We start from the raw sequence: 12,961 nt of genomic DNA on the forward strand, positions 1-12,961 counted from the left end.
CTTTTTACAATTAAAAGTCTCTTAACTGTGGGCTCCACTAAAACAGTTTCTTCCTTCAAGAGGGAAAATATCAGGGCACAGCCACAATCAAAAGCAAAAGTCAATCTCCAACCGTCCAATGTCTGGGATCCAACTTACAATCTTCTGGGCTCCTCCAAGGGCTTGGGTCACTTCTCCAGCCATGCCCTTTGTAGCACATGCGTCATCCTCTAGGCTCCAGATGCCTGTACTCCACTGCTGCTGCTGCTCTTGGTGGTCATCTCATGGTACTGGCATCTCCAAAACACTGCATGACCCCTTCAGTCCTGGGCCATCAATTGCAACTGAGGCTGGACTTTCACCAATGGCCTTCCATGGCCTCTCACAGTGCCAAGCCTCAGCTGCTCTGCTCAACTCCTTCATGCCTTCAAAACCAGTACCACCTGGGTGACCCTTACACATTACCAAGTCCAGCCACAGCACAAGGTACAATTTTGGCTGTATCTGGAACACAACCACCGTGCTCTCAGAAAACACTTCCCAGAAGATGTCACCTCAATGATGCTGGTCTCTTCTTAATCACCACTAATTTCTTAGCTCCAGCTAACCAGCATCAATAGTCCCAGTAATGCAAAGTTTTTGCTTTAGTAGTTCTGGTATCTTGTTAATCACAGCTGATTCTTCAGCCCCAGCTAACCAGAACTACAGAATCTTCACAATCAAAACAGCAATGGCCCTGAAAAGAGTCTTTAATTTTCCCTCTGAAATTTCACAAGCCAGGCCCCCATCTTCTGCACTGTTCTCAACATTATCTTCCAAGCTTCTACACAACATCCCACAGAGCTCTTAACAACGAATGGATCTTCAAGACCAAAGTTCCAAAGTCCTTCCACAGACCTCCCCAAAACATGGTCAGGTTGTCACAGGAATACCCCACTTCTGGTACCAATTTGTGTTAGTCAGGGTTTCTATTCCTGCACAAACATCATGACCAAGAAACAAGTTGGGGAGGAAAGGGTTTATTCGGCTTACACTTCCATACTGCTGTTCATCACCAAGGAAGCCAGGACTGGAACTCAAGCGGGTCAGGAAGCAGGAGCTGATGCAGAGACCATGGAGGGATGTTCTTTACTGGCTTGCCTCCCCTGGCTTGCTCAGCCTGCTCTCTTATAGAACCAAGACTACCAGCCCAGAGATGGTCCCACCCACAAGGGGCCTTTCCCCCTTGATCACTAATTGAGAAAATGCCTTAGAGTTGGATCTCATGGAGGCATTTCCTCAACTGAAGCTCCTTTCTCTGTGATAACCCCAGCTGTGTCAAGTTGACACAAAACTAGCCAGTACATCATGCTTATGTCATTTTCTCCCCTAGATCAACCATCTTGAAGAGATGTGCCCATGGAGGACACCTAAGGTCACAGCACTGGGTTCTGCCTGTCAACCCCTTCTAATGACCAACTGCAAACCCCATCTGCTAACCCCAGTTCTGCATGAACCCCACAGGTCAGTAGGGACCTTTCCCATCATCCATTGGTCAGTGCAGCCATTGAAGAGAAATAATTGAGCCTCTGTAGGTAGAGTTGACCTGGAGTGCTGGGTCTCTGCTATACCAGAGGCCTTGCCTGGTCCTCTAAGGCTTCCCAACTAGTCCTTAGATCTTCACCCTTTGTCAGATATGGGCAGTGTCTCTGTACCCAGGCGTCGTCTCTGGCACTGCTCCCTCTCTTATGTGCCCATCACTGTCAGTGTGCTTCCAATGCAGACTGTAGGGATTGGAAGTCAAATCCCTTTAGCCTCAGGAGAGCCAGATGAATGGATAAACAAACCAGTATAAGAGTGAATGATTGGGCCAGAGTAATGGCTCAGGAGGTAAGGATGCCCAAGTTCCACATCTAGGACCCACATAATGTGGAGAGACTTTACTCTTGCAAGTCCTTTGATGGCCCTGTGTTCTGTGGCATGTGCTCTCCCACCACCACACACTCAAATACACATGCACCCTTACACAAAGAAACACCTGAAATAGTGAGTAGACAAATGACCATGCTGGGTAGCAAATATTTCTCAGGATCTGCAACATCACTAGAGATCCTGGATGACACCTTCCCAAAGTCTGTCTACCTCAGCCTACTGAGAAAGTCTTCCTGGAAGGATTGTGTCCCATGGGCATTATGGCGAAATTCCCTTCTGGGAACCTGAGAGTGGTGTGTGAATATGTGTGTGTGGTGTGTGATGTGTATGAGTGTGTGTATTGTGTTGGGATTATGTTGAGTGTGTCCATGTATGCCCCTCTCTCTCTCTCTCTCTCTCTCTCTCTCTCTCTCTGTGTTGTGAGAGTGGTTATGATGTATGCGATTGTGGGTGTGTATGGTGTGTGTGTATGCAGTGTGTGGAGTCTTTCTGTGTGTGTATGTGTGTGTCATGTGAGAGTATATGAGTGTTGTGTTTATGTTGAATGTGTTTATGTGTGATTGTGTGCATGCACATGCCATGGTGCACTTATGGAGGATAGGTTTTGGGAATCAATTCACTTTCCCCTCTGCCACATGTGTCCTGGTGATCAAATTCAGCTCCTGGATTTTCAGTGCACCTGGGCTTCTCCATCACCATTTCATACCCACTGAAGAGCTCCACACAGAGTGCCTTTTCCTCCTGAGCCGTTTTTGCAGTAGCTTTCTTTCTTGTTAGGGAAGCTCACAATACTTTTAATGTATAAAACCAATCCCTATTCCCTCCCCTCCATTCCCTCTTCTTCCCCACTGGACTTCTTCCCTAACATCATGGGTCACTGGGGAGTGGGCACGTACTCACCCCTCTCTCTGTTTGTCACTGTGGAGGGACCAGCTACCTCAGGTTCCTGCTCTCCCTTCCCACCGGTAATAGACCCTAAGCTTAAACTGCCGTTGAGGAAAACTGCTATTGTCAGGATACTTTATCACTGCCACAGAAACAAAGCCAAGACTCTTGCTGTGCCGGACTGTATACTTCAGCTCTGAGACAAAGCCAACATTTGCTCTCATCAGAGCAAGAAAACAGTCCCAGGCCTAAATGATCTCTGAACTCATGGTCTCTGTCCTTCCTTCACTGCTTTGCAGGGAGGGATGTTTGGTTGCACAGTGAGCAGAGGTTTGTCCAGGATTAAATAGCTTTTCTCAGAGTTAGGGCAGCTGTCCTCTTTGTAGTCTAGGCTCCACTGTTCTAACTCCCAGCTGTGTGTCCTAAGTGCCCAGTTTTGTAGCACCTGCTCAGTACTCTTGACTAAAGTCCAGGCTCCATGCAGCTGTCTGTGCATGAGCTATGAATACCTCCAGTGTCCATCTCCCTATGGCTTCTCCAGTAGCAACACCACTCACAGGAATCTGCTGCTCCTCAGGTCTAGGTTAGCATGCCTTTCCCAACACCAGAGGCTGTGATAGTACTGACCAGTTTGTAATCTGCCCCCTCTTCCTCTCTCTGTAGCTGTGCTGACAGGATCTTCTCTTGACCTGTTCCAGCCCCGTTGAGTTTTCTCAATTAGCTACCACTAGAGAGAATATAGACTTGAACAGTCTCTAACAGTCAAGGATATATCTTAAGACATCTAAATTCCATCTGAGAACTCACTGCCCAGCTAGCACCTGGCTCCTGTTTTAGGTGTTTGCTTAGGAGGCCTTAGATTGTGTACCTTAGCTCTCCATTGATGCTAACACTCCTACATTCCAGAAGCATTTTTCTGAGCCTCTCTGTGCTATCTCAGGCTATGGATCCCGAGTCTTCTGATCTACATGAGAAGACAGAATCCAACCCTGGTAGGACACAGACAGACCCAGCAGAACAGAGACACTTGGCAGCCCCTGTATAATCTTTCTCTAGAGTATTTCTTCTCTTTCGTATTTCTTCACTTTTCCATAGCAATGTTGTTATCATAAGGTAGTGCAAGAGGATCACAGTGGACTATCTTCTCTATAGCAAGGAATATAACTTCTCTATAACTGCCTTTGAACCTTGCCATCTGCTCTGATCATCCTGGAATAATTATCTGCTCTGTTCTGACAGCTTAAAAACTTTCTTGACAGCCATGGTCTATACAAAGTGAGCTAGCTCCTGAATGAGTCACACACACATCTCACCCTTACCTAACTAGCAGAGCTTTGGAGGAGACTTGGGACAGCTGATGCTGGATGGGTGAGACCTTGGGATGTGGGCATGGGGGGGGGTAGGCATTCTATGTACAAAGGACATGAATCTTTTTGGTCTACAGGGCAAGCTAATGTGGACTAAATTCTGTTTCTACAAGTCTCACCAATTGAAATTTAAGCCACCAGGACCTCAGACTGAGCCTGCCTTTGCAGACAGGATCATAAACTGGTAAGTTATAATGAGGGCCAGGGTGTACCCATTCCAGCCTGACTGTGTACTTATGAGAAGAGATCAGGACGCAGACACATACAGATGGAGAGCCTACGATGTGCCATGGGGGAGAAGGCACCTAACAGGTAAGAAAAGCATGACTGAGAATTCACCCTGTCAGTGCCTGATCTGGAATGTCTCTAAATATGGCTTGAGACAATAAGTATCTGCTATGGAGGTAGCTGGATCCATGTCTTTTGTGTAATCTATAGCAGCCCAAGGTCAGTGAGAGCCACTTGCTTCTCAGCTGGCATGGGTGGCTTTTCCTGGCTTGCCTGGAGTTCACCGTGGTCATCAACTCTGCTCCACAGCCTGCCCATGGCATCAGGACAGCCTCCAGCTAGGAAAAAACCTTTCTGTGTGGAGGAGGTGCCTTAGCCTTTTGTGGTTCTGCCAGGGATGGGACCCTGGTGTGAGGGGCCCACTGAGGGAGCTCTGGGAAATCAGGATCAGGAGGGAGGGAGAGGGGTGTATATGGCTCTGGTCTGTTTATTTCCCCCTGTTTCTGGATGTTAGGGCTGATCCACACATAAGGATCACCATGAGATACACAATATTAAAAGAATCTTTTATTGTTTCAAATTCCAAAAGAACAGCATGCATGAGTGTGCACCTGTGCGCGCCCGCATGTGCACGCACACATGCACACAAACACACATACACACATACACACAAAGAGACACTGAGAGAGAGAGAGAGAGGGAGAGAGAACACTTTAAGACATTCATGACCTCTAGAAAAATCCACAGCTCTTAAGTGTCCAAGCTCTCTAAACATTTCCTATCAGACCCATTAAAGCAAAAGCAAGTGCGTGCTCTTTCTTTCTGTCTGGAGACTCTGGCTTCTTATTGTCCTAGGCAGGTAGAAGAGGAAAGGATACAGGGCTACTTTCCATTAGCTAAAATCACCCTGGTATTCTAGATCTTTCCACCTAGAGGTCCATTGCAACTAATGTTTTCTGCTGTGAGTGGTCCAATCTGGACACCAGGCCTTCAGAGCAGACCTGTGGCACCATGGTTTTCTTTTAACTATGTGCTCACATCTCTCCCACATTGCTCCTCTCCCCAACCCCCATTTTATTGAGCCCAACAGGAATCTTCTCATCAGAGCCCTCACCTGGAACTTTTCCTGCCTGATTACCTAGCCAGTACTCAGTGGTGTATACACTTGTCCCTGCTAGAGCTTTGTGAGGCTACACAAAGCAGTCCTTCTGCCTCTGGAGGTGGCAGTGGCCTTGTCTTGAAGTTCTGTGGACAACAGTGTCTGTGGACTGGATTCTGTATCTGAGAACCCAGCATCTTGAGTGGGTAGGAGGAAGAGAAGACTGCATCTTCTTCAGAGGGCTCATCCCACCACTTTGAGGATCACAGGTCCTTTCCTCAGCCCAGGGTTCACAGAAGTACCAGGAAGGAAGCTGTCCAAGTATAGCTGGTACAAAGGATACCAGAGTGACCTTTGGGCTATTGTGACCCTGGCCTTCTGAGCAGATGTCTCCATTCAAGTATCTGAAAACATTGCCCTTTCTGGGAAGATCCATTTCAGATGAAAATGTGTGGTCCAGGCCAAATCCAGGGCTGATGTCAATGCAGCTGAACTCAGGAAACCTGGATTTCCAGTTCATCTTAGGCAAACATTCTGAGATCTCAGATCCCCTAGTGCTGGTTTGGATGGAGATGGTTATTCTGGCGCTGATCAGTTAGTTATTTGGCAACTGCTGTGGAAGTGTTTAGGTCTGGGGTAAAGCCTGCTCTGCACATGGTCCTTCAAAGGAGAGACCATGGAGAGTTCTGGATCAGAGAGTCATAGGGCTAGAGTGTGGCCTCCCTGTTAGGCTGCACAGTAGGATGGATGGGCTTCTGCAGGACTTAGGAAGCTCTTCTGATCCCAGAGGAAGTGGCCTAGGCTCCCTGCCCAATCATGTTTCTGTAGTCAGGGGAGATCTTCTGCTTCAGCTCCACCACTGAGGAGAAGATCCACTTTACCTGTGGGGAAGTGAGAGTCAGAGACCACACCCATGCTCAGACCCTCCAATCCTGTGGGGAAGACAGAGGCCTGTCTCTTCTTCAATTCCTTTCATACAGGTAGGAGACTGGGTATGGGAAGTGGTCAAAGTGGAGATATTGTGGGAGTTGAGGTGGAGATGGTATGAGATTAGCTCACAGAGTACCTTGAGTTATGGTGAGGCGAACATCAAGGGGATTGTGTGTTAGACAGCATGAACCTCATTAAGGCTAGTGTGGAATGCAAGGAGGTTTGGTCTCATAAGACAGTATGAGGATCACGCAGGACAGCAGTAGAGACAGAAGGGCAGACTGTATGGGACAAAATGTGGAGTCACATAGAGCAATGTGGGATGGCTCAGGGAATGGAGGAAACGGTGTGTGGTACAGAGTGGGGACAGCAAAGTAACATCCTACTACATCAGGGGAGGAGTGAGAGGACATTTTGTGGTCAGTGTAGCTATCACAGCAGAGGGTGGGAGACAGTGCCAACCTTGAAGAGTGTGACAGAGGCGCTGTAGCACACGCTGAGCAGGAAGAGGCTGATGAAGATGGTGATGGTCGTCCAGAGCCCGTCCAGCTCCCCATCCTTGGCCTCAGCACAGATATCATCCAGGTCTAGCCCTGAACAGAGAGGACAGTCAGTGTTTGTCCCAACATGGTTGATGCTGGGAGAGATTCCCTGTGAGGCAGACATGTCTGCATGAAGTCAGAGGAGAGATCTCCAGCCTGACTGGGACAGCAGACCCTCCCCGGGGCCTGCTTTCCTTCCTTTCCCTCTGGGACATCAGTCTCAGCTTCCTCCACCTGAGTCCAATAATGCCTTGGATGGACCTCAGAGTGACCTGGATTATTCAAGTGCCCTCTATGCTTGTCTCATCTTTCATTCCTTCAGTACAGGAGAAGGTGGAGGGTCAGCAGGGCCTGTGACCCAGGTCAACAGTGGCTATACAGCTGGACTGACCCTTTGCTATTCTTCAGTCATCAGCAGAGCCTGTGGCTTTTCTTGCCTGAACTTGGGAACATCCCAGTGTGAAGTGATTCAGACCATTATGGCTATGGTTTGAATTATTCATGTGGGGTTGAAGCATGACCCCGAGGTACCAGAGATGAATCTGGCTTCAGAGGTCTTGTTTTGAGCGGAGAATGGAGTGTCCTCAGAAGAGGAAAGGTGTGTCTGATTGTGATGGCAGAAACGTGGGCATTGAATTTTTGGCCGTGTGTATGGTGATACATTGCTGGATGTAGGTGCTGTGCTGGGCACAGAGGAGTTGTCCCAGTGTGTTAAATGCGTTTTGTGCTCACGAGCATGAGGATACATGTGCTATATGGACTGGATGGTGTTCAGCAGGGTCAGGATTTAGCATGAGTGTGGCTATCTAATAGTCCCTCCCTTGGGGCATCAAGAGCCATGTGCCTCAGCCCCAGGTGGCACAGGCAGGAGTGAGCCATTTGTATGGGTGTGCAGACCTCGTCTGTGAAAAGCTGCCTGAGTTGAGAGTATAGATGACAAAGGTCTATGGAATGCCCCTGGCCATGTGTCACTCCACAATAGACTCAGAAAAACCCCTAAGTAGAGAAATGGGGCAGGGGGACAGGAACAGCCTAAGGGAGGTGGGTTTGTGTGCTTATCCATTTGAGGCTTCCTAGGATTATCTCTATGTCTGGCAGCTGCTGGTTCATGGGAAGGCAAGGAAAAGGCACTGCCTAAAGCCAAGCCCCAACAGTCCAAGGCAGAATGACTCATGACCTCTGAGTCATGCAGTGCAGAAACCTCATTCTCTTCCTATAGACAAGGCTGTCCTCCAACCCTGGCCAGACCTATCAGCCCGTGAGCTATGCTCTATACCTTGGAAAGAACCAGGACAGTTTTACATGGTACCAGGCTTTGCTGGATGCTTTATTTATACAAGGGATGCATGGATATGGGTGCCAGTGTCTCTTAGGACCTGAGAGCTTTGTGGGTGCTGAGCTCATTTACCCGGAGACCGGGAGATGGTCTTCTTCAGGTAGTAATTTTTCAGACCCTCGTGTCTCACGTTGCATGAGAAGGAATCTGTTTTCTCCCACTTGCTTGTTTTTATATCGAGCTTGCTGTATATGAAGTAAGAACCGTCAGAGTCCAGGACTGGTGCGGTGTCCTTGTAGTTCTCCTCTGTATGCCCATTGCTGGTCCACTCCACACTGATGTCTCCAGGGTTGAAGCCCACGACCAGGCAAGTGAGACTGACATCTTTCCTGGACAACTGCTCTGCTGGTGGCGGCAAGATGTATACTTGTGGAGCTCTGACTAGCCCTGTGGGGTTAGAAACATACATAGAGGTCATGGCTGAAGTGGAAGGCTGTCCACATAGACATTTATTCTTATGCCCATCCCAGCCCCCATGCAGTTGTCCTGCAGGTCCCACCTTTAATTTTTGAGATGGTTCTCTCGATGGGTGATGGGAGGTCTTTGTTGTTGACCTTGCATTTGAACTCCTTGCCACTCATCCAGTCCTGGTGCTGGATGGGGAGGGCACTGACCACCCGGATAGTACTGTTGTAATCCTCTCTATGGGTTTGTGTCTGAGCTGTGTGTACTTCCACGTTGTTCACAAACCAGCTGATCCGGACGTCTGGGTCATCCTCGCTCACATCCACCACCACACACGTGACCTTGGGTGTCAGGGAGATCATGAGTACATCCTTGATATTTGGAGGGAAGATGAAGACGGATGGTCCACCCTCGAGGTTAGGAGCTGATGAGAAGAGATGGAAATGGATTTGTACATGGCTTATCCTCCATTACAGGGATTTTTACAGCACTTACCATTCTCCTGGGAGTGGAGCTCTGGTAGTGACTTACCTGGGCATTTGTGACACTCCTTGCATGGAGGACAGGGGTTGATTGTTGAAATGGGCCCGCTGGGCTCTGCAGAGAGAAGGCTGGATGTTACTGGTTTTTGAAGGAGAGAAGCACCAAACCAGAGAGAGGAAAGTTTGTCCCTGGTATGGGCTTAGTCCAGGATGATCCTGGAAATGACAAGCACACCTATCCCAGAGGATCATGTCCTTGAGTGTAGGTGGTCATAGCTAGATGTTCCCAGGAGGGAGGCAGAGACAGTATCTCCCTCTTCCCTGGGCTAAGGTCACCTCCTTGGTGATGGATCCCAGCCTGGCTGGTTTAGATAGGCTAATACCTTTGCCTCAACTCTGGTGAATCCCTCCTCCCCTGAATGTCCTCTCACCAAGTTTTTTGTCCACCGTGGTGCTGCTGGCTGGGTGAGCAACGCTGCAGGTGACGGTCTGACTTGGCCAGGTGCTGGAGGGGACAGTCACTGAGCTGCTCATAGTGTAGAGTCCAGACTGCAGGAGAGCTGGGAAGGTGTGCACACTGCTGGACAGGGATCCAGAGTTCCAAGTCACAGTCACTGACTCAGGGAAGTAGCCCTTGACCAGGCATCCCAGAGTCACAGAGGAACCAGTTGTATCTCCACACCCAGGGGCCAGTGGATAGACTGATGGGGGTGTTGTTTTGGCTGCAAGAGAGGAGAATGTGTGAGCTTTTTCTTATCAGTGGCCTCGGATATTTGGAGAGATTCTGTTCTTAGCTTTGCTCTTAGAACCGTGTCTTCTACAATTGATCTGAGGCAAGCAGTGTCAGAAATTTCCACCTCCAGAGCTTGCACTGTGACCTTAATTTTTCCATGTTTTTTATTTTCGATGTGTGAATTTGTGTATTATGTGTATGCCCGACGGCTGTGCTGGTAGAAAGGAGCGGTGAATACCCAGAAACTGGTGTTTCTTACAGTCCATTGTAAGATGCCATCTGGTTGTTGTTAGCTGAACCTGGGTCCTCTGAAAGAGTAGCTATTCCTTTTCACCACTCAGCCATCTCTCTAGTCCCATGAACCCTGATCCTTTAGTGATGATGCCTTTCAGAAGCCCCCTTTTAGTCTACTATGCTTATTCAAGCTCTGGCTCCTAAATCTTGCTTCTAGGTCTCTATCCATGGGTTTAGCTCTCCTTGGACCTTGGTCCCTGCTTTCTGAGGATAACCAACAACCTCCTACCCTATGCTTTCCCTGTGTGGGCAGCCTTTCTTTCTTGATGTAGCTGGCTACTATCTGTTACTTGTTCTACACAGCTCAGACCTCTTGATGAGAACCTGTTAAACTCAGCCACCTTCCTTCCCCTTCCTCATTCTTTACACTGTTCTGTGTCCTCCCTAATAGTGCTAATGTGGCCAGTCCCAAGGAAAGTCCTTTTCTCTTGCCAGTACCCCTTGAAATAGGAGTGTATGCTGCATTCTTCTAGAAGACATGTAGTCTTCCATTGCTTTTGATTCTGGTTCATTCTTTTCATTTATAACAACATATTTTTCTTGTATGTATCAAAACTCGTATTGCACAATGAGTTCTGGATAGCAAAAGAGATTTGTCATGAATTTTCCCTGCCTTTTCTTTCATTGAACAAAACCACACATAAATGCTTGATTCATTCTTACTCCCAGGACCTTTCTGGTCTTTCCACCTCTCTTGTACACTATCTTCCACAATCCCCTGCTCAAACTCTGAGAGTTACCCCACCTCTCTTCTGTGGGCCAACTCAGGCTGCTTCATGTTCTCATACAAGGTTTCACCTCCTGCCTTATGCTCCCATAATGTTCGAGGATCCGAGCTAGGGCCTCTGACACTAGAACTTTAACTCATATGGTTTGTTCGAGAATGTCAGTGCCAGGGCCTTTTCTTGCCTATGTTCCTGCTCAATCGGACAACTCTCCTGGCCCCCAGGACTCTCTGCAGCCAAGCTATTCTTCTGCCTGAATTCTGTAGAGCCCGGAGTGCTTTCCCATCCTTGTTTCTTCTCTTCCTGTTGCCTCTTTTCATCCTTATTCACTTTTGGCACAGCTGTTGTGTCTGCCTGAGCCCCCACTCTCTTTTGTTTTATGAGGTGTGTAAGGGAGGATCCTTGTCACTTCCTGAGTACCCAGCATGTTCACATCGCCCCGAAGAACTTCTGAGCAGAGCTTTTCACTGTTCTTCATCCTCTGAGATGAGCTTCTAGATCCTGCACATCCTACACTGTCCTGTTCTCTGTTCTCATCTCTGGAAGCTTTCCATGAGCAGGTTTGCTACCTTAACCACTGGTGGTCCCTCACATGCCGCTCTCCCCAGGTATCCCATTCTTACTGGGTCTGGTTCCTCACACCCCACCTGTTACAGTTGCACCACAGATTTTCTGGATGCTCACCTATACTCCAAAGTTTACTGAATCTGGTCCCTTACACTCCCATTTATCACATTTCCCCTTAGCTGCTATGTCTGGTCCCTTACACTCCTACCTAACTCAGGTCTTTCATAGTTGGTTCCTGACACTCTAACCTGCCCAGCAGACCTATACCTACTAGGTCTGGTCCCTTAAAATCACCCTCACCTGACCAAGATTCCCCATAGCTGCTAGAACTGGTCCCTCAAATTTTCAACATCCCAAGCCCTCCATAGCTGTCAGGTCTGGTCCCTCACACTTCCACCTGCCTCAGCTCTCCCACAGCTTCTAGAACTGGTCCCCCAAATTTCTATGATCCATAGTTCCTCCATAGCTGCTAGGACTTCTCCCTCATATTCCCACCTTCTCCAGCTCCATCATAGCTGCTATGTCTTGTCCCTGACTCTACTACCTATTCCAGATCCCCCATAGCTTCTAGGACTGGTTCCCCACATTGCTACCATCCCCAGCTCCCCCACAGCTGCTGGGATTGGTCCCTAATACTCCCACCTATCCTTGCTTCCCCATAGCTGCTAGATATAGTCCCCCATATTCAAACTATACTCAGCTGCCCCATAGCTGCTAGGACTAGTCTCTCAACATTTCCAAAATCCCCAACTCCTCCATAGCTGTTAGTACTGGTCCCTCATACTCCTACCTGCCCCAGCTCTCTCCTAGCTGTTAGGTCTGGTCCTCCACATTCCTACCATCTTCAGCTCCCCCACAGCTGATAGGACTGGTCCCTAATACTCCCACCTATCCCTGCTCCTCCATAGCTGCTAGATCTGGTCCCCCATATTCCAACTATACCCAGCTGCCCCATAGCTGCTAGGACTGGTACCTCACATTTCCAACATCTGCAAGTCACCCACAGCTGCTAGGTCTGGTCCCTCACACTCCCACCTGCCCCAGCTCCCTCCTAGCTGCTGAGACTGGTCCCTCATATTCCTACCATCCCCAGCTCTCCCACAGCTGCTAGTTCTGGTCCTTCACACTCCCACCTGCCCCAGCTCCCTCCTAGCTGTTAGGACTGGTCCTCCACATTCCTACCATCTCCAGCTCTCCCACGGCTGCTAGGAGTAGTCCCTAATACTCCCACCTATCCCAGCTCCCCCATAGCTTCTAGAACTGGTACCTTACATTTCCAACATCCCTAAGTCACCCACAGCTGCTAGGTCTGGTCCTCACACTCCCACCTGCCCCAGCTTCCCCACAGCTGCTGAGACTGGTCCCTCATATTCCTACCATCCCCAGCTCCTTCACGGCTGCTGGGACTGGTCTCTAATACTCCCACCTATCCCTGCTCCCCTATAGCTGCTAGATCTGGTCTCCCACATTCCTACCAT

The 12,961-nt window shown here is 48.8% G+C and overlaps 1 non-coding gene, 1 gene segment (V, D, J or C) and 1 further gene; all 3 read right to left on the bottom strand.

Moving 5' to 3' along the window:
• The window catches only part of Igh (immunoglobulin heavy chain complex), a 2,751,187-nt gene that overhangs the window by 39,280 nt on the left and 2,698,946 nt on the right, over positions 1-12,961 (bottom strand).
• On the bottom strand, positions 6,267-9,886 carry Ighg2b (immunoglobulin heavy constant gamma 2B). The segment is given in 6 exon segments: positions 6,267-6,350; positions 6,862-6,992; positions 8,345-8,664; positions 8,777-9,106; positions 9,214-9,279; positions 9,596-9,886. Coding segments are annotated over 6 exon segments (1,222 nt in total).
• On the bottom strand, positions 10,722-10,840 carry LOC115488076. Its single transcript, XR_003950367.1, has one exon. It is a non-coding gene; the product is annotated as a small nucleolar RNA SNORA40 (small nucleolar RNA).

Source organism: Mus musculus, chromosome 12 (assembly GCF_000001635.26).
Source record: "Mus musculus strain C57BL/6J chromosome 12, GRCm38.p6 C57BL/6J".
NCBI classification, from domain to species: Eukaryota; Metazoa; Chordata; class Mammalia; order Rodentia; family Muridae; genus Mus; species Mus musculus.